This window comes from Acytostelium subglobosum (assembly GCF_000787575.1).
Source record: "Acytostelium subglobosum LB1 DNA, scaffold: scaffold4, whole genome shotgun sequence".
NCBI classification, from domain to species: Eukaryota; Evosea; class Eumycetozoa; order Acytosteliales; family Acytosteliaceae; genus Acytostelium; species Acytostelium subglobosum.
The window spans coordinates 239,541-259,794 of NW_012236528.1; the positions used below are offsets into that span (position 1 = coordinate 239,541).

At 40.7% G+C, this 20,254-nt stretch overlaps 12 protein-coding genes across 12 annotated transcripts; 6 read left to right on the forward strand and 6 right to left on the reverse strand.

The window, feature by feature from the left end:
* Positions 1-1,020: 1,020 nt before the first annotated feature.
* Positions 1,021-1,382, forward strand: SAMD00019534_022540 (hypothetical protein; the record flags this gene model as incomplete). Its single annotated transcript, XM_012901552.1, has 2 exons — positions 1,021-1,236; positions 1,305-1,382. Coding segments are annotated over 2 exons (294 nt in total), but the record flags the coding sequence as incomplete, so codon positions are not given.
* A 227-nt stretch (positions 1,383-1,609) lies between these two features.
* On the reverse strand, positions 1,610-2,499 carry SAMD00019534_022550 (hypothetical protein; the record flags this gene model as incomplete). The annotated part of the gene is made up of 3 exons (XM_012901553.1): positions 1,610-1,729; positions 1,824-2,257; positions 2,337-2,499. The coding sequence occupies 3 exons, from the start codon at positions 2,497-2,499 to the stop codon at positions 1,610-1,612; spliced, it is 717 nt and encodes a 238-aa protein (XP_012757007.1).
* A 269-nt stretch (positions 2,500-2,768) lies between these two features.
* SAMD00019534_022560 (hypothetical protein) lies at positions 2,769-3,738 on the reverse strand (the record flags this gene model as incomplete). The annotated part of the gene is made up of 4 exons (XM_012901554.1): positions 2,769-3,156; positions 3,239-3,352; positions 3,426-3,561; positions 3,633-3,738. 4 exons carry the CDS (start codon positions 3,736-3,738, stop codon positions 2,769-2,771), a joined length of 744 nt encoding a protein of 247 aa, XP_012757008.1.
* An 801-nt stretch (positions 3,739-4,539) lies between these two features.
* Positions 4,540-5,692, reverse strand: SAMD00019534_022570 (hypothetical protein; the record flags this gene model as incomplete). Its single annotated transcript, XM_012901555.1, has 3 exons — positions 4,540-4,939; positions 5,018-5,116; positions 5,202-5,692. Coding segments are annotated over 3 exons (990 nt in total), but the record flags the coding sequence as incomplete, so codon positions are not given.
* A 730-nt stretch (positions 5,693-6,422) lies between these two features.
* Positions 6,423-7,404, reverse strand: SAMD00019534_022580 (hypothetical protein; the record flags this gene model as incomplete). Its single annotated transcript, XM_012901556.1, has 4 exons — positions 6,423-6,792; positions 6,873-6,954; positions 7,029-7,222; positions 7,313-7,404. 4 exons carry the CDS (start codon positions 7,402-7,404, stop codon positions 6,423-6,425), a joined length of 738 nt encoding a protein of 245 aa, XP_012757010.1.
* Positions 7,405-7,678: 274 nt separating this feature from the next.
* Positions 7,679-8,504, forward strand: SAMD00019534_022590 (hypothetical protein; the record flags this gene model as incomplete). The annotated part of the gene is made up of 3 exons (XM_012901557.1): positions 7,679-8,007; positions 8,086-8,202; positions 8,288-8,504. 3 exons carry the CDS (start codon positions 7,679-7,681, stop codon positions 8,502-8,504), a joined length of 663 nt encoding a protein of 220 aa, XP_012757011.1.
* A 1,609-nt stretch (positions 8,505-10,113) lies between these two features.
* SAMD00019534_022600 (hypothetical protein) lies at positions 10,114-10,851 on the forward strand (the record flags this gene model as incomplete). The annotated part of the gene is made up of 1 exon (XM_012901558.1): positions 10,114-10,851. The coding sequence occupies one exon, from the start codon at positions 10,114-10,116 to the stop codon at positions 10,849-10,851; it is 738 nt and encodes a 245-aa protein (XP_012757012.1).
* A 186-nt stretch (positions 10,852-11,037) lies between these two features.
* Positions 11,038-11,340, reverse strand: SAMD00019534_022610 (hypothetical protein; the record flags this gene model as incomplete). Its single annotated transcript, XM_012901559.1, has 1 exon — positions 11,038-11,340. The coding sequence occupies one exon, from the start codon at positions 11,338-11,340 to the stop codon at positions 11,038-11,040; it is 303 nt and encodes a 100-aa protein (XP_012757013.1).
* A 1,685-nt stretch (positions 11,341-13,025) lies between these two features.
* Positions 13,026-14,308, forward strand: SAMD00019534_022620 (hypothetical protein; the record flags this gene model as incomplete). The annotated part of the gene is made up of 2 exons (XM_012901560.1): positions 13,026-14,086; positions 14,179-14,308. 2 exons carry the CDS (start codon positions 13,026-13,028, stop codon positions 14,306-14,308), a joined length of 1,191 nt encoding a protein of 396 aa, XP_012757014.1.
* Positions 14,309-14,421: 113 nt separating this feature from the next.
* On the reverse strand, positions 14,422-15,430 carry SAMD00019534_022630 (hypothetical protein; the record flags this gene model as incomplete). Its single annotated transcript, XM_012901561.1, has 2 exons — positions 14,422-14,887; positions 14,991-15,430. Coding segments are annotated over 2 exons (906 nt in total), but the record flags the coding sequence as incomplete, so codon positions are not given.
* A 346-nt stretch (positions 15,431-15,776) lies between these two features.
* On the forward strand, positions 15,777-18,657 carry SAMD00019534_022640 (hypothetical protein; the record flags this gene model as incomplete). Its single annotated transcript, XM_012901562.1, has 7 exons — positions 15,777-16,521; positions 16,677-16,778; positions 16,852-17,063; positions 17,178-17,284; positions 17,365-17,459; positions 17,547-18,261; positions 18,327-18,657. 7 exons carry the CDS (start codon positions 15,777-15,779, stop codon positions 18,655-18,657), a joined length of 2,307 nt encoding a protein of 768 aa, XP_012757016.1.
* Positions 18,658-18,952: 295 nt separating this feature from the next.
* On the forward strand, positions 18,953-20,158 carry SAMD00019534_022650 (hypothetical protein; the record flags this gene model as incomplete). The annotated part of the gene is made up of 2 exons (XM_012901563.1): positions 18,953-19,518; positions 19,591-20,158. 2 exons carry the CDS (start codon positions 18,953-18,955, stop codon positions 20,156-20,158), a joined length of 1,134 nt encoding a protein of 377 aa, XP_012757017.1.
* Between the last annotated feature and the right edge of the window lie 96 nt (positions 20,159-20,254).

A 20,254-nucleotide genomic window follows, 5' to 3' on the forward strand; every position in this document is an offset into this window, starting at 1 on the left:
TCGATACCACCTCTGAACTTTTTGAAACATCACCATGGACAACAACACAAAACACAAATAATTGTTTGTTTAATGACAAAAACAATTCTTAAACCTTATTACTCAAGAACAAGTCAAGGTATTAATTGATTGTGTTTTGATTTGATTGTTTTGTCAACGATCTTAAAATCACATCGAATATCATCACTTTAATCAATCAGTATAAACATAAATATTCAAGGTAAACTATTAATCTTTGAAAACTCTAACTCAGATATCTGAGAGAGTGATTCAAGGTGCATTGGAAGCTACGTGGGTCTATTCCCCCAGCTCTGGCAATTCCATAGACCACAAAGGCCTTGTCAAAAACATTCGTTTGTCCAACATTATTGGGGGTCGACTGGAATGCAAAGCCTTCATTCTGTTGGATGTGGTGGTGGTTTGGGTGAAGTCAAGGTCTTTCAGGACCTTTTAAGCCTTTTTTGTTCAACGATTGTATTCACAAGGCCTATCGGGTGTGCTTTTGCCCACCTGCCCTGGGGTTGGTGATCTCTTCCAATCCATTTTGTGTGTTCATACTCTTTAATGTGGAGAACCAAGTTCAATAGAAGGTGTGAATGGTGGTTGTGAAGCAATAAAAGGGTTGGCTAACAAAGTCAACTTCCATTATTCCAAACAAACAAGTTATAGCACAGTTAATCAATACACACACACGAGTGGTACTACACACACAAAGTTGTTTACAATCCATTCATTCATTCATCAGCCAGGTCAACACTTCACTTCACTTCACATTCATTCATTATTATCACTCTCTCACTCAAACACACGAGTTGAATTAAACCATTTATAACTTCCCATCTATCTCCTCATTCACTCACTCACTACATCATCAAACAAAGTGATACATCACTACAACTATTGTATATATATATCAATCTAAACAAGTATACATATAAACAAACATATATAAATCATGTCATCGTAGGTACTAATATTGAGGAGATTAATAGTACAAGACTAGCTAAGGACTAACAATGATATAACAGATACCAAAACACTGATAAGGTCAAGCAGACCCAACAACAGGTCGATGAGGTCACAGGAATCATGCATGTCGCCATTGGTGATATGTTGAACAACCAACAAAAGGTGTCAGACCTGCAAGACAAGTCGAATAATATGAAGGAGGGCGCATCACAGTTCAAGAAGAAGACTAGAGAGATCAAGCGTCTGATGTGGTGCAGAAACATGAAGGTATGTAGACGCCTTGATCTGAATGAAGGAATCAATCAACTAACATATATCCTTCAAACATAATCTAGTTGACATTGATCATTATCTTGGTTGTTTTGATCATCTTGGCTATCATCATTGTTCCAATCGTCCTAAAGTTCACGTAATAAACTAGTAGCAACAGCAGCAGCAACAACAACAAAGGCAATACTATGCATAGCTAGAATCAACAGCATCAACAGGACACTGGAGAATAGCATGCAAGTAGGTGCAGTTGTTGTATTTTGTAATAATAACATCCACAAACAACAATAATCTTTAACTAGGCGTATGATATTTCCGAATGAGAATGGCTGGCTCTAGCCAGCCTATGAAGCTTCCTTTCCTTTTGTTATTATTTGAATCGTTGTTTACATGACGGACAGTTTGTCGCCTTCTTGAAGTATTGAGCCGAGCAATGTTGATGTAGAGTGACTGTACATGATTCCGAGTTGGCGCATGCCTCAATGTGTCCCTGTATTTTTGTTGTTGTCAATGGGATGTATCCAATGTCGTGAGTATAGAGTATGGCACGCCTTCATTGTTGCTGTTGTTGGTTCATCACTTACGTTGACTGTCAGCACACGCTGATGACACAAGAAACACTCGGGTAACTCGGTGAGGATGGGCGCCAGGTCCATCAAAGCCCTCGGCGTCAGAGTCTTGCTGGTGTTGTTGGTCGAGTCGGTGATCCAACCGTCATCCTTGAATTTCTGCAATGCCTCCTCGGCTTTAGTCTTTGTCTGGCCCTGTAAGTGCAGATCGAGGCAATGTGAGTTCTTGAGCTCACCACCTTTCTGTATCATCTCTTCGATCAATGCCTTGAAGTATGTTGTCTCTGTTGCATTGTACTTTGTCGTCAACTTTGACGACTCATCTGCCTTCAGATTGGTAAGACAATAGTAATGCTTTGATTCTGTTCTCATATTCTTGATCTGCATATTCACTTGCATGATCATCGAGTTGATCGAGTGTATATAATCTTCAATAGTGCCACTATTATCTGTTTGTTCGTTTGTTGTGTATAAGTATCAACTTATTCATTCATTCATTCATTCAATCAATCGTTCAATAATACATACCTCTGTAATGTATCTTTATAACCTCCATAATTGCTGCTAATGTATTATGTTCAATGATTCGTCTTGCAATGAATGTCTGTAGTAATGCTTGTAGCTTTGGCTCCAATGACTCTGTAGTTGTCAAGTCAAGGTTTCCATCATCTTCTCCTTCTGAATCTGACATTTCTATCAATCTATTTATCTTTATCTGTATCTTTATCTTTATCTCAATAACTATCTATGACTTGTTGTCAACAATGACTTTTGAAAATTGTTTGGCGCGCTCATTAATTATTTGTATGACAAATACTGGATCGCCCAAAATGGGAATAACGATCATTCGTCAATTCATAAGTATTATCAACAAACACATCACATATAATTAGTATGTATGTAAAATATGTATGTATGTATTGGATAATGTTTGTTTGATATGTATGAAGGAAGTATAACTTATACATCAGGGTCGTCTTGCATGTTTTGCATGTTCTGCTTCGACTGGTGCTGCTGAGACGGAGATGTAGGCATGTCGACGACATGTTGTTTCGGAGCAGCGACAGAGACATCGACTTGTTTCATCTCCACTTTGCCCATCTCAAGAGGGGCAGATGCGCCATTCTTCTCATCCTCTATCTCCTTCTCGAATATATCATAGATGAACATCCTCTTTTGTTTCTCTTGTTTTCTTGCAATGTCATCATTCTTTCTTAGTCTATTCCTCCTGAATGCCACCAAGTAAGCGATTATCGACAACATACCAGCGCCCATAATAGCGGCACCAATATAAATTGCCTTTAAGAATCGGAACTTGAATGGAATTGGAATGTCCAGACCTCCAATCCTACATTCATTCATTCATTGGGCCAATGTAAGTATGATTGATGGGTGCTGATCATCGTGTTGTCCAGGAGGTAGTTACTTACAATAAATAGATGAAACCTCTTGATAGACCATTGGCCAGGACGACCAACACCTTGATGTGAGACCTAGTCCACTTGTTTCTTGCCTCAGCAAACAACATTGTGAATCCAGTAATACTAAGTTGAGGATGGATGGAGGATGTTAGAATTATTGACGATTATAAGTATGTATGTAATATTGATACTTTACACTCCATAAGCACCAATAACAGTCAATTGGATATAATTCTGGATACTATGATCTCTAGTGAAACTTAGATTGTAGAATGTGAATCCTCCCATTGCAATTTGTACACATCCACAAACAAGACATAATAATCGGACAACTATATAATAATATAAGTTAGTACAATAATAATGGAGGAGGATATTGATGATATTGATTTGGATAACTTACATATCTTTAGAGTATAGATAAGGAAACAACATACTCCACATTCATTCTTTGATCTCTCCAGGGGAGCCTCTTCCGCCTGGAATATATCGCCAACTTGGTGCATCATCTTTAGAAAGTATTAAATATTGTTCTTTGAGTAGTATTACTCAAAGTAAGTATGGAAAATAGAAGTAGGTGGATAATAGAAGTAGGTGATGAATGGCAAATATTTGGTATGTCCTTAATCACTCATAACATAAATCCATGGATTAATATTATTATCAGTTTTAAGAGTGATGTGGATGGATGGTATTGTGGTGATTGATTGATTGATTGATTGATTGGTTTGTGGTGTATGATTGATGTGCCATTCATGTGTGTGTGTGATTGATTGTCGTCTTACAAATCATACTAATCATGTGATGCGGAGTGGTGTGATGAGGTGCAACCACACACAGTCACATTCTCACACCTTGGACATCATGTGATTATCTTTATCTATTAGCTCATTTTGGTTATTATCACTTATGTCACAGACGTGTCTGTCTATCGTTGTCATTATCACATACTTGTATTCAATCAATCATAACATATCACCTCTCACTCACTCAATCATTTGACTAAATGTATAAAAGTGTTAATGGGAAGTAGAAGGACAGGATCAAGATGTTTATGTTATGTTGACGAGAGCCGGAACTGATCAAACTACGTTGGTTGTTTGTCCAGACCTTACTTTGACCTTTATGATCATGTGTTTATTGGTCTTTCATTGTTTGGATCGATGTCCATCAATTGGAAAGAGGGGAGAGGGAGGAGGGGAGTGGATACAATATCGCATTGCAATGTGACGAGAGGAGGAGTCCAGTGATGGCGCATTCACCAGTGATATCTATATATATATATTATTAAAGTATGAATCATCTTATTGAATTGAATAGTCATCGATTATCAACTCATTGTCAATGCCAAGTGGTGCGGACTCTTCATCGCTGTTGTCATAGTCGACGAGTAGTCGCTCTTGGTCCACATCGATCTCCTTCATTTCGCGAGACTTTCTGCATCGACAGATGTGTTTCTCAAAGAACTCGATGTAGTGCATTATAAATCCTTCGTTGACGCCATATACTATGCAGTTGAAGAAGCCTTGCAGAGGTTGTAATAGCAATTGGAAAACAAACAGTGGGAACAATGGATGCTTTGGATCGGAGAATGTCTGTATACTGTTGATCACAGTTGGTAACTGTGACAATGCGAATGCAACCAAATAGAATGATACTATAATATTAACTCTTGAAACAATTGAATTGGAATGTTGTGATATCTTCAGTCTGCGAGGTTGAGCGTTAGTGAGTGGTCAGTGACGCGAAGGTTACTGATTGATTGTTTGATTGATTGAGAGGACATACCTTATGCATATAAAGACAAAGAGGTTTACAAAGAATACAAATACTAGAGGCAGGTAGTAGAACAACCTTATCGTGCTAGTTGGGTCAGCAATGAAACACCTATGATTGATTGAATGAATGATTGAGTGTCAGTGACATGCGCCAAGACTTGCGAGATGGCCTTGGGAGTGGAGGGGATAGATACCATGAACCAAACTGACCGAATGCACCAGCAATTAGTGAGATTAATGTTGTGACTGAGGGCACGCCCCAGCATACAAGATGGAACCATTTGAGAAGATGGCCAAGTTCATAGCGATTGAGGAAGAATACCATGAATAGGGAGATCGATATGCACATTGTCCAGAGGTAGGACGACGTGAGGAAGAATAGCAGGCCGGCGCCCTGAGCATTGCACAGTGCATTGGATGTTCGACCAAATGGCAGATAGGACAACGCTGACATCAAGTCTGATATGCTTAGATAGAATATGAGTGTAGTGGCAAAGGATCGCGCCTCCTTGAATATACTGAATGATAATATAATGAATAATGAACCAACGCATCCCAATGCACTTGTTACATAAACTATATGATCGAGTTGAAGTATTTGGTCGTCTGAGAACTGGCCCGTCGGGCTAGATCCAGACGATGATGATGTAGTTATATTATCATATATCATCACTATGAGTCTATATTATATATATATATATGTATATTTAAATGTAAAGATGAACACAGAGTTGTCCAGTCTTTCTGTCTGTCTATCTGTATATCTGAAGTATTCTCTGTTTCTTAAGAAAGAGATTTGAATGTCTCTATATGATTACTATTCGTTTGATTGATTGTGTGTATTATTTACAAGTTATCATATATTATTATTATTTATATGTTTTATGTTATACAAGAGAGAGATAATAATGAATATATTATATTTGTTTGTTTGTTTGTTTGTGTCTTGGTGAGACGAGACAAGCGAAGTGAAATGAAGTGAAGTGTGTGCTTGAGTGTTCACCTCATACTTCAAAGTGAAATGAAGAGTGAGATGATGAGGAAGAAGGTGAAAGTGGGGGATGTGGGTCTTGGGAACAGAACACTCAACATCCATTTCAAAGTCATCGGCTGAGGTCATTTGGAAGGTTACCATCATGGGTTCCCTTCCCTGATCTTATGTCTTGTGTTGGGGGCTGCCATGTATGTGTGTATTTATTGTATGTGTACCAGTATGTTGGAGTTGGACGTGCCCATCTCTGCAAAGTCGACTGGTGTGAATGCTGGATGATGGATGAGTATGGTATGTTGTTGGAGTTGGAAGAGTTGGAGGAGGAGGGTGATGTAATCGAGTTGATTATAATTGAACAGATGGTTGATTGATTGAATGATGAGAAAGATGGGAATGATGGGAATGATTCACATTCATTCACACCTTAGAAGAATGAGGAGCTTCCCCATGGCTGGTTGCTACTAGTTTGTGGAGGCTGTTGTTGTTGTTGTTGTTGCTCTTGACCATCGAACGAGAATTGGAATTGTTGTTGGTGTTGCTGTTGCTGTTGTGGTACGGCGCCACCAGTTGGTCTGGCAACACTTCTCGAGTTGGATGGTGGTGGTGGCGAGAGCAGGAATCCACCGCCACTAGTTGGTTGCATTGAACCTGTGACCTTTGGAAGGTTGGTAGTGGCACTAGTAGACTTGAATGGGATATGAATAGTTTGACCTGATTTCAGACTATAATCCTGCTTTGGTGTATTATCATAGTTCTGTTTGGCAATCTCTGATTGCTTCTTATTCCTTACATAGCTACGTATGATATTAAGTTTGTGTTAGTTTGATTGATTGATTGATTGATCGATCACATGATTGATTGAATGAGAACATACTTTTGATGATCTTGTAGTGTTGCATTAAAGTCGAATGCATCAGATCTGTCTGTGAATCCCATACCAACAACGGCATGACGGTCTAAATGTGATCCAATCAATCAATCAATGATGTTAGTGAACTGTGATAGGCAGGCTGATGACTGAGTTACTTACTCTGATCCTTGATCTTAATTACAAAGTAACGGCTGCTATCAATCACAGGCTCTACAGAGTTTGGTTCAACAGGACATTGAGCAAAGATCTCACCTGATGTAGGATCTTCAAACTTGATAGTACAATGATCGCCTTTAGCAATGATAACCAATCTACCTGACCAGATATATGTTGAGGGGTCCCAATCTTGTGCCCTATATTCATCATCATCATCATCATCATCAGTGAGTAAGTATGTGTCACAATCATTAAGTTGAATCAATCAATCAATCAATCAACCATACTTGTAACCTGCAGCACCTGGACGAGGTGGAATCCTATATATAAAGCACTCCTTCTTGATCAAGAGTGTTTGTTCATATTCCTCGTCATCCATCGTTACTCTGTCTTCTGTCTATCTATTTATATATTTATAATGTTTGAATGAATATGATTGAATGAATGAGGGGAATAAATGAATGAATGAGTTGGACCACGTAGTGAGGATCACTTCTATTTTGGGGGTCTCATTCCAACAAACACACACAAGATGAATTGAAGTAGTTCAAGTCAATTCAACTAAGTTAATGAGCTAGCTCATTGTGTAAAGAATACATAACATAACATATAATATAATATAATATAATAACATTTAATATAAGTAGTATGTCATGTCAAGTAGATCACAAACAAAGATCATTAATGCATCTGTGAGTTACTTGGCATTGTCAGCGTTGGTCATTGGATTCACATTGTTCTTGAACAAGTTGTCTGGTATATCATTTGAACAACATACTATCTTATCATTGGTGACGTTAAGTTCATTCCTATTCTCATTACATCTGGTGTTTGGATTATATATATATCCTACATCATTCCATCAGAGTGGTAGCAATGCCATACCACCCGCCAGCAAGATACAACGTTCAATCATCGGTCTATTAGTTGGTACCGTACTATTCTATATCATATCAATACTTTATGGTGCACCATTAACAAGGTATGTGTGAATGAATGAACATCATTCAATCAATCACATGTATTCACTCATTCGTTCAATCAATCAATCAATCATTAGGACATTCTTTAGGACACTATTCTTTGCCAACTTGTTGTCATCAATGACTGCAGTACCAACATCAATACTACTTGGTTGTGATCCACAAGCATGGAAGAACATGTTCTTCTCACCAATGTATGTGACAAGTAGATTGATTGCCATGCCACGCATGCCACGACAGTCGTCTAACAACATCTCTCGCACTCAATCAATCAAACAGACATAATAGTATATACGAAACATGTTGTACAATTACAGTTGTATTTAGTTTACTTGGAGCTTGGATTGGTGGATTTGCAATACCTTTGGATTGGGACCGTCCATGGCAAGTGTGGCCAATCAGTTGCATGTATGGATCACTCGTTGGACATGTGATTGGCTTGCTGATATGCTCCGTCTACGCCATCTTTTACAAAGAGAAGTCAAACATCATGTAGTCTACAACATCTTCATCCATCAATATATATACCTTTGCCGACAAAGGAAGAATAAGAAGAAGTAAAGAGAGACACACAGATAATGTCTTATGTACATGACATGAAGTCTTTGACAGAGTGATGATGGCTAAGCTTTAGAGCTTGGCACTACCCTCTGCATACATTTCTTTGTTAAAGAGGATTTGAACGCCGCTGCTCTGGGCAGTCTCGGTCTCGAGACGATGTACCATTGAGCGAGCGATTGTTGATGTAGGGATGCCCGACATGATCTTGGAGATGAGCTTCTCGGCGAAACGGTCGGTCTGACCACGATCGATGAAGCCCGGTCTGTAGATATAGGTGTTCTTGAACTGCTGCTGCTTGACGCTCTCCTCAATGTCGCCCTTGAGCTTCAGGTAGAAGAACCAACTGTTTGGGTTGGCACCGGTCGATGTCAACAGATGGAATGACTCACAGTTGGCCTCCTTGGCCAACTTTGCAAACGTTGCCGTGTAGTCCAACTCAATATGTCTCTGTAGATCCTGTGAGTAGTTGGTTGCCTTCTTTGTAGTACCCAAACAACAGAATGCTGATTGACTGTTCTGGAATGACTCCTTATAGTTCTCCAACTTTTCAAAGTCAACTTCAACCTGTTCAAGTTTATCTGTTTGTTGTCATGTCAACATGTTAACATTCATTCTTGTTCATTCATTCATTCATTCAAACAACATACCAAAGGCAAGTGTATCATCTCTTCTTCTAACCAAAGATGTGACTCTTGAGACACTCTTTGAGCTGATTAACTCCTTAATGAGCTCTTTGCCTGTTGCTCCAGTACCACCTATAATTGTATGTTTGTAAGCATTGTGTGAATATTGTAAAGTATACTCTACATACCAATGACGATTACTTTAGACATTATTTGTTGTGTTGTTTATACTAAACTAACTATATAGTTATATTTGTTGTTTGAAGATGTGAATTGAAATGAATGTGAAGTGAACTTGTCAAGTTATAAATATCCTGCACCACCCCACATTCCACAATCCTTGGGGAAGTGTTCTGTTGGGGGTTTTGGATTGTTTGCCAGGTCATCTAAGCGTGACATCGATCGTCAACGAACTCTAAAGAACGATGTCAACACAATGATCATTATGACTATGAATAATTCAAATAACTTATTACACTATTGACTCATTGTTACAAGTATTTATGATGATTGACATATAATATATCATCATCAATACATCAGTAATACCTACTTCCTAACTAAATTGTCCATCAATCAAATCACTTCTCTTCTTTAGTCTAAACTACATGACCTACAAACTATCTTGAGTATGATTGTAATTGTCATCAAAATGTCGTTCGAGAGATATGTCATGTGTGCCAAAAGAGAGATGAGATTGAGAGAAGAATCGTACAAGTGTGTGTAAATCTGGTAAAATTCCAACTATTGCCAATTCAATCTAAGCATGTAGTTATTAAATAACGAAGGTAAACATATTATGACATTCATTCTCTCAAAGAGTATAGCTATTACATGTACATACACATACACATCTCATAAGTAATCAATCAATCAATCAATCAATCAATCAATCAATCAATCAATCAATCAATCAAAAGAATGAGCAGTCCATATCAATACGTTAAACCTCAAGCACAAGCACAAGTACAACCTCAAGTACAACCTAAACAACAACAACAACAAAACTTTAAATATATAGTTGTTCTGGACTTTGAAGCAACATGTCAAGAGGGTCCAAGAATTGAGAAGCAAGAGATAATAGAGTTCCCATCACTGTTGGTAGATCTGGAAAAGAGACAAGTGGTCGATACATTCCGCGAGTATGTCAGACCTGTACATAATCCAAAGTTGACACCTTTCTGCACCGAGCTGACGGGTATCCAGCAAGAGTGGGTGGACGCTGCCGACACGTTCCCCACAGTGGTCGAGCGCCATCGCCTGTGGCTGGTGAAGAATGGCCTGATCGATCCACACACATACCAGAAGGTGCCTGGCAAGGAGTTCACATTCCTCACCTGTGGTGACTGGGACCTCAACATGATGCTGCCAACACAATACAAGTATATGGACGAGTCTCAAGGTCGCTACTACTCATGGCCATCATACTTCCAGGATTGGATCAATGTTAAGAGATCATTCGAGTCACATACTGGCCAGGCGGGACGCGGCATGACCGACATGCTGAGTAAGATGCATCTGGAGCTTCAAGGACGTCATCATAGTGGACTGGATGATTGTACCAACATCGCAGCCATCGTTATCAAGTTGCTAAATGGTGGATTCGTGTTTGTTAACACCAACTCAAGGGCACCAAAGTTGAGAGGTTACCAAAAGTAATGCAGGAGCACAATAAAACTTCTGGATGAAAAATGATCATCATTCTTTTTTTTTTTTTTTTTTTTTTTTTGACTAGAGTGGAAGTTTATTATTATTGCAAATAAATTGGCGTCATTGAAGAGGCGGGATAATATATATAAGTTAGTCGATTTTGAATTTTCTTGATTTTTTTCTTTCTTTTCTTTTCTACTGTAGGCCTCTGAATTCGGCCACCAAGTATTTGTTGATAGTTGGCGGAAGACGGATGTCGCTGTTGCGAGTGCTGAGGTGCCACTTGGTAGTGAACTCGGCCATCACATTCTTGATGTTGACTGGTCGTCCGGCCAGGATGTGACTCGTTAGCTTGGACATGAGGGAACGCCACTCCTGGCGGAGGAGGGACTTGAAGGATGTGATGCACACCAAGCTGAGCTTGGCCAACAGGGCCTCCTTGTTGCCAAAGAGGTGGTTGGCGATGTAGTGCCAGAGGTAGTTGACAATGATTGCCATGAGGTGGATGAATGGAAGGTTGGGGCGACGAGACTTCGTGCTTTGATGTTCCATAAAACTTGGGTTAACAATCATCGAAATGATCATTCCATTTAGTTCTCTTATATTGGATGACATGGGAAAAAAGATAGTAGCGACCGGTTCGAATCCTTCATTGGGCACTCCCAATTAGCCAAGTGGATTTGATACAAATGGATTAGATCCATGGACAACTAAAGAATAATAATAGGGGGATTGCGCCATTGGGGATATTATTGATAATGCCTTGACCGCTTGGCTAATTGGGAGTGCCCAATGAAGGATTCGAACCTACGAAACTTATGTTGTTAACAAACGAAGTAACCAAATAGCATTGTATGCCCCCCGAAATTGCCTCTCCTGTGCATCTTGTTGGTATTAGCGGGCGGGCTCCTGTGGTGTTTGATCGGATTTGGAAGAGGAAGAAGTTGAGATTGGACTTTTTGTTGGGCTTATTATTGAAGAGGTGGACGATGTTGTTGTTGATGTTGATGTCGATGTTGGTGTTGATGTTGTTGGAAATGTATAAGGTGTTCGACATCTGAAACCATATTGCCTGCCAACAATTGTTGGAAATACGGCATATGCCTGCCTTGCATGTACCCGAGCCTGCCTTGCATGTACCCGAGCCTGCCTTGCATGTACCCGAGCCTGCATCAATAACAATCACTTGAGGTTGGTACTCATTGCCATTGCCATTGCCATTGTCATTGTCATTGTCATTGTCATTTTGTTCTGTTTGTGATTGATCAGTCAGTGAGTGATCAACAAGTCTGCCAGACCAATGATTGATGATGTAAGTACCTTCACTTTGTTCCATTGATGATAATATGTACAGATAAGTTCGATATTGTTTGAATGATCGAAAGAATGAATGAACCAAAAATGAATGAATGAACGATGCACTAATGTCAAGTGTCGTTTCGAATTGTCATTGAATTGATGGCAGTTGAGAGATGATCTATTATGTATAGTTTGGGATTATCAAACTCTTTACGTTGTAATATACATCTTATACATAATAACATCTTTAACAATCTCTGTAGATCAACATCTACATAATGTTGATCATTCCATTGGAATCTAATCAATGATGATGTGCATATAACCTTTATCTCTCTACATCTCATCAAATATGGTACCAATGATTCAATCAATATAGGTTGAAGATATCTTATCAATGTCATCGTATGTGATTCATCATTATCATCTATAAAGAGTAGGCCTGTGTGAGGTATCGTCGTCAAGTTAGTCACTCATGCAATCATCATCATCAACTTGTTGTTGTACAACAACATACATAGATTGTTGAATAGGAATGTAGATCGATCATAACCAATGTTATCTAATACATTGTATAGAGTTGTGAATTGCATTATGTTATCTTTGAGTGTTGGTAGTATGTGAGGACTTGATGTGAGATGACCCAACAATATCTTATCTGGTATAGGTCTACTCAACATTCCTTCAAGTGAGTCTACATTACAATGTAATACTCTATCAACCTCGTTATCTGTATTTAATGTCATTATTATTTGATTGTTATGAATGAATGAATGAATAAATGGGTGCCGCTCGTTTTCGTCTTTGACACTTTGAAGAGGCTTGATGTTCACATCTTGATTTGTCTTGTTTGTGTGAAAAGTGATAGAGATAGAGATATATGTATGATGCAGAGTAGAGAGGCCATTGGTGGACCATCATCGTCATCGTCATCTTCATCATCAAGATCATCGAGATCATCATCATCAAATTCAACATCAACAACATCAACAACATCAACAACAGCATCATCATCAGCTTCATTGTCAGCAATGCGATTTGTGTTGAGACATAATCCACGCGATCCAGAGGTAGAGGATTCATTCTATTATGAGAACCTATACTATACACCAACAAATACAATCGGTGGCGGTGGTGGCACTATCCATCAGTTACCAACAAGACCAACAACAATAGTACAACAACAACAAGTACACAAGACAATAGATGTTGAAGATGAACCTCCATCAACGCACAATGATGGTCATGATGGTGACCATGATGAGGATAATGATGAACATACAATTGATCACAATGATGATGATGATAGTGATGAGGAATATCAAGAACAACAACATGAACAATGGAAACCACAACAACAACAACAACAACAACAACAACAACAACAACAACAACAACCACCAAGATATCAAGCTGAAGCATGGCAACAACAAGAGTTTGATCAGATCAAAGAGCGTACCAATCAATTACTTAACAAGGTTAAAGAGAGACTGAGTCGGCATCTGAATGTAACGAACAATATTCCACAAAGACAACCACAGCCACAACAACAACAACCGGTCAATATACACATCAACAATGAGGAAGAAGAAGAGGAAGAGGAAGAAGAAGAACAAGAGTATGAGTATGAGGAAGTTGACTCTAGTCGGGTCAATGGACTCCAACAACAACATCAACAACATTCAAACAATATATCGAGGAATCCAGTACCGTCAACGACGACGACAGCGAATAGCACGACGACAAAGTCATCATCATCGACATACTTGACATCGCCAACCCAAACTCCACCATCATACTATCCTCCACTACGAAGTGCATTGAAGTCGACTTCAGCACAACCACCATCATCAACAACAACACAATCCACATCTACAGTGGATATTGGATTCAAACTTGGAATGTTGTACAATAGCTTGGAACAAGAGTTGAAGGACATCCAAACGTATGTTTGCACTTATGCCGCAATCTCCATCACTGCCACTCACTGACTCCATCAATCAATCATTCAATCAATCAATCATTGGGCACTATCAGCGATCAGATGTACTCAATCAATCAACAACAATCAACAAAGTTACAAGAGTTGGCCAATACCAAGCGTAGACAACTGTCGCTACTCGATCAATGTATCCAAGCGATGACCAACAACAATGGTCAGCGATAGCACAGTGACGACCAAAAAGGTCCAAGTCACATTCATTGTATAAACAGACAGACACTCCTCAGACAGCCAGAGACGGACAAGGGATGAATGAGTAAAGAGTATTATTATTATTATTACTGGATAAGATCATGCGGCAGCTGGAAGATCTCCACCAGCTCTCTGGCAACGCCATCTTGGTCGTTGGTGTAGTTGGACACACGGTTGGACTCGTTCTTGGTGACGTCGTTGCCGTTGGCCATGCACACGCCGTGGCCGGCGATCTGCAACATGTCAATGTCATTCTCGGCGTCGCCAAACGCCAGCAGGTGCTCGGTGGCAATGCCCTTGATGTCGCAGTACTGCTTGACGGACAGTCCCTTGTTGACGCCAGCCTGCAAGAACTCGACATAATACTGCTTCAGCGTCTTGCCAAAGCAGTTTGACTTGACCAAGCTCAGATCATGGAATATTGGCTTCAACTTGGCGAGCAGTGCATCACACTCCTCATCCGACTCTGTGATCACCAAACACTTCATTGGGTTCAAGTCCTTGGCCAAGTCAAAGTAGGAATCGACAAACTTGTATGATGCGCCAGTGAGTCTGTGTGAGTGTGGCGGGGTGATCGAAGGGGGGGGAGGGGGGATAGTTCCAGTGTTAACATCAATGATTGATCGATTGAATGATTATTCATCATGATCCATACGTGGCATAGTTGTCGGCCTTTTGCTTTTGCTTGGTAACGGCGTAGACGATGCCGTCGCCGTAGACATTGAGACAAAGGTTGTTCTCTTCGACGTAGTGATAGATGCTGTCGAGACGTGTGGGCGGGATGGGCTTGGAGAAGATGACTGAACGACCTTCGCTCTTCTTTGAGAGACACATGCCACCGTTGTAACCGACCAGATCACAATCGACGCCTGCAGCCTCCTCCGTTGGCATGATCAAGTATGGTGCACGGCCCGATGCCAACACCAACTCGACGCCAGGCTTATTCTGTTTAATATATTGTAACACTCTCTTTGTATTCTCTGTGACCTTCTTCTCAGAGTTGAGCAGAGTGCCGTCCAAGTCAAAGGCCACAGCCTTGTACATTGAGGCCTCTTGAGTCTGAGTCTGAGTATTATTGGTCATTGTGTTATTGTGTTATTGTATTGTATTAGTATAAGATTGTTTATAAGTTTATAAGTATATTAGATATGTTGTAAGTGGTGATTCACGAAGATTTAGACTCGTCGTCTTGGGAAGTTGGTGGGGTGTTGCTGTTGACTTCCAAATTAGGTAATATCGAACTTCAGGGATACCAAGATCAAACCCATAAATTAAATGTGAATTGTTGGGTGTGTTTGGAAGGTAAGTGGTTAATCATTGAATGATGAATATGATTGATTGATTGAAGATAGATAGACATAGACATAGACATTAGACAGACAGATAGTATATATATTTAATAGTTTGTGTTTGAGAGGATTGTTTAATTACAATATACATCATGATGGACTTGCCAATATCTCCTTCTACTACTTCAGTTGATGATAATAATACTACTACAACAACAACTACAACAGCATCTGTGACACCAACACCAACTATATCATCATCAGCAGCAGCAGCAGCAGTAGGAGCACCAGGAGCACCAGGAGCATCAATAGTTCAAACAACACCGACTACATCCAATGGACATAATAATAATAGTAATACACCAGTAGTTGACAATGAGATCATTAACAACTATGTTATCAATAATGGATCACAAGAAGAACAACATACATCAACAACATCATTATCGACATCTACATCTGCAACAGCACCAACACTATCATCATCATCAACAACAACACCACAAGTTGAGTTCTCACCAACATCATCAGACCAGACAACAACCACTACTACAACATCAACAGGTTCAACAGCGGCGGCCACTGCAGCACAAAACTCTCTGTCGACTATCAAAGAGAGGGATGAGAATGGCGGTGGCGGTGGTGGTGGAGCGACGACCACGACGAGCAATGGTTCGACGAATGGACACAACAACAACGGCAAGACAATGACCAAGTCACGGGGTATATCATCATACACATCGACGTCGTCCTCATCGTCGTCATCCACCAACTCACTTGGTCACTCATCGTCGGGCACTGGAGGCGAGGTTGACGACTCTCTCACTTGCAAAATCTGCCTGGACATCATCAAAGAGCCATTCATATCAAGGTGCGGTCATTCTTTCTGTTATCAATGTATATTAGCGCAACTGTCCAAGCAACCCTCATGTCCAATATGTTCTGGATACCTTACAAGAGAACAAATATTTCCAAACTTTGCCTGTAACTATCCTCTCTCACTCTCTCCATTACATCCATCACATACTAATCAATCAATCAATCAATCATAGTGAATCAGTTTGTTGAGCGAATGTCCCAGTCGCACTTAGTCACATCCACATCACCAGCCAAGCAATTCCAAAGTACCCTCTCTGATAATATTACAATCAATGGTATGTTCCAAGTCCATCCACGATCCACTCATCACTCAATCAATCACTCTAACTCATTCATTCAATCCTTCAGACATCAATAGTATGGTAGCAGCATTACTTGAGAAGAAGAAACTGATTGAGTTGAAGGACCAACAGGTTGAGTTGGACATATTATTGGACTTTTTGCAAAAGACCAAGGCACAAAAGATGGAAGCGTACAAACAGTTGAAGAAACAGATCTCATTCCTGGATCATGACATCCAGTCCATTGAGAGTCAACAACAAGATACAAAGTTACAAGAGGTATGTTATGATTGATACATCTCCAAATGGTTCATACTCACTCATATCCATCAATCAATCAATCAATCAATCAATCAATCAATCAATCAATCAATCAATCAATCAATCAATCAGAGCAATAACAACAACAATAGCAATAGCAATACATCAATAGTAAACAATGTCCAACTCAAGGATAGCAGTAAGGACAATCTAAAGGATAGTGCCAACAATGTATCAACGTATGTTATAGATCATGGTCCACTCATTCAATCATTCAATCAATCATTCAATCACTCACTCGATCAATCACATAATGTAGGAAGAAGGATAAACAACAGACTACAATGGACACAAAGAAGAGAAAGATTGACACTCATTTGGATGATCTCCAGACATGTTACTTCACTGCCTATGGTATGATTGATTGATTGAATGATTGATTGGACACTACTAACAAGACATTAGACCAAGAACCTGAACCACCAATGGAATCAAACACAGAGAAGAATCAACCAAAGAAGATTGGAAGAGGCTTGATGAGCTTCTCAAGGAATCTGTCAAAGTTCACTAGGTTCACAGACTTTAGAGTGGTAACGACGCTAAAGTATGGCGACCTGTACAACACATCGTCGATAGTGTCCAGCATCGAGTTTGACAAGGACGATGAGTTCTTTGCGACGGCTGGCGTCACCAAGAAGATTAAGGTGTTTGAGTACGCCCAGCTGAGCCTGCGCGACCACGTCGACGTGCATGTGCCCGTCAAGGAGATGACCTGCCACTCCAAGATCAGCTGTCTCAGCTGGAACACCTACATCAAGTCCCAGATCGCCAGCTCTGACTATGAGGGCATAATCACACTGTGGGACGTCAACACGGGCCAGAACATAATGTCGATGGAGGAGCATGAGAAGCGTGTGTGGTCTGTCGACTTCTCGCGCACCGATCCCACCCAGCTGGCCAGTGGCTCGGACGACACCAGGGTCAAGCTGTGGTCGACCACAGCAAGACGATCGATCGCCACCATTGAGAGCAAGGCCAACATCTGTTGTGTCAAGTTCAATCCATCCTCCTCGCATCTCATTGCCTTTGGTTCGGCCGATCATCACATCCATTACTACGACCTAAGACACACCAAAGATCCCCTCTTCATCTTCAAAGGACATCGCAAGGCTGTCAGTTACGTCAAGTTTATGAACCGAGACGAGATCATCTCTGCGTATGTCTATCTGGAACCATTCCATATCATTCCAATCACTAACTCATTCAATCAAACATATTTAGATCAACGGACAGCACACTCAAGTTGTGGAATGTTAGCCAGAGCGATTGTGTGAGGACTTATGTTGGACATGCCAATGAGAAGAACTTTGTTGGATTGACAGTCAGCGGAGATTATATTTGTTGTGGTAGTGAGAACAATGGAGTGTACACTTATTACAAGACATTGTCAAAGCCAATAGTCACTCATAGATTTGGCGCAACATCTGGAAGTGGAGAGGAGACAGACGATGATGGATCACAGTTTGTCAGCTCAGTGTGCTGGAAGAAGAATTCAAACATTCTGTTGGCGGCCAACAGTCAAGGAAACATTAAAGTGTTGGAGCTGATTTAGTTTGGCTACAGGCAACAAAGATATAGAGATATACATTGACAATACTGATTGGCATTCATGTGATTGATTGGTGGATTGGCCCAACCAACTTCATTGCCAAAATAGATCATGAATTTTTGTTTGAGTTTTGCAATTTATTTTGAAAAACATCTGGACCAAACTGGTCCCAACCACCACCCAAAATGAAACGATGCTGATGTCTGAGGGCCCTACTAAACAATCAGTTGTACACATATCCAATATTACACATATAAACATAATATAATATAATATAATAATATACAATTAAGTAGCGATGACAACAGAGACAACAGCGGTGGATGTACCATCACCTGCGCAGGGCATAGACTACAAGACATGGCATTCAGGCTTTGCAATTAAGGTGATGTCACATCCAATCAATGGAAGATATATTGTCGCCACCAAGGATATTGAGCACACCACGGTGATCCTGCGCGATCTGCCCTACGTCTGGGCCGTGGACATGACCTCGAAGCACTTTGTCTGCCAGCAATGCTTCCTGGAGGTGCCCGTCGAGGAGCAGCACGGCGAGAACCCAGAGTACTTTGCCATGTGTGACAAGTGCCAGTTCGTTGGATACTGCTCGGAGGAGTGTCGCGAGATCGACAGTCTACAGCACAACCTCGAGTGTGCGATATTCGCCCACTTTGACACCACCGACTACACCGACTCGCTCATCTCGGAGATCAAGCTACTAGTGCGTACACTCTCGCGTAAATGGCTCGAGCAGTCCCTGAAAGAGACTGAAGGCTCGCTCTACCACAAGTACAAGTCGGTCACTCCCGTTCCCCAAGAGAATGGTCTTAGATATAAGGACTACGAACAATTGGTCTCAAACATGTAAGTGAGTCAAGTAATGTCATGTGGACGCAGTCACATTGATGCTAACCTGTCTCTCATGATACAACACAGTAACGCATTCAGTCCTGCTCTGAAAGAGAGTTTATTACATTGGATATGCGATAAGGTCATAGCTGTGATGAAGAAGCACACTGGTAGACGAGAGAATGATGTCGACCTGTTGAATGTAATATTAAGAAACAGATGCAATGCCTTCTACATCCAGGGCAGACCTCGCACAGGCGGTAACGGCGAGTCAAGAGGCTGTGGCGTCTATGTCAGGAACTCATTCTTCAATCACAGCTGCAATCCCAACGTCAACTACTGGGTTGTGGACAACTCGCTCGAGGTGGAGTGTTCGGTGACGCGCGCTGTCAAGGAGGGCGAAGAGCTGTGCATCTCCTACATCGACACTACGGTGCCATTGGTCGAGCGTCGTGAGAAGCTGTCGGAAGGCTACCTCTTCCATTGTCGTTGTGAAAAGTGTCTGGAGGATGAGGCCAGACCACCAGGATTCGAACAGTCTGCTGAGAGTCAACAGGCTGCTGGAGAAACAACTCAAGAGGAACAGCAGCAGGAACAGGAAAAGGAACAAATGGATTGTCCAGACACTAGTGTCGCTGATCAGACTCAAGCCTAATTGTTCTACTTCTCATTTTCGGCGGACACTCTACAATCAATCAATTCAATCCAACCATCCATCAATCCCATCAATCCAGTCAACATCAATCATCCA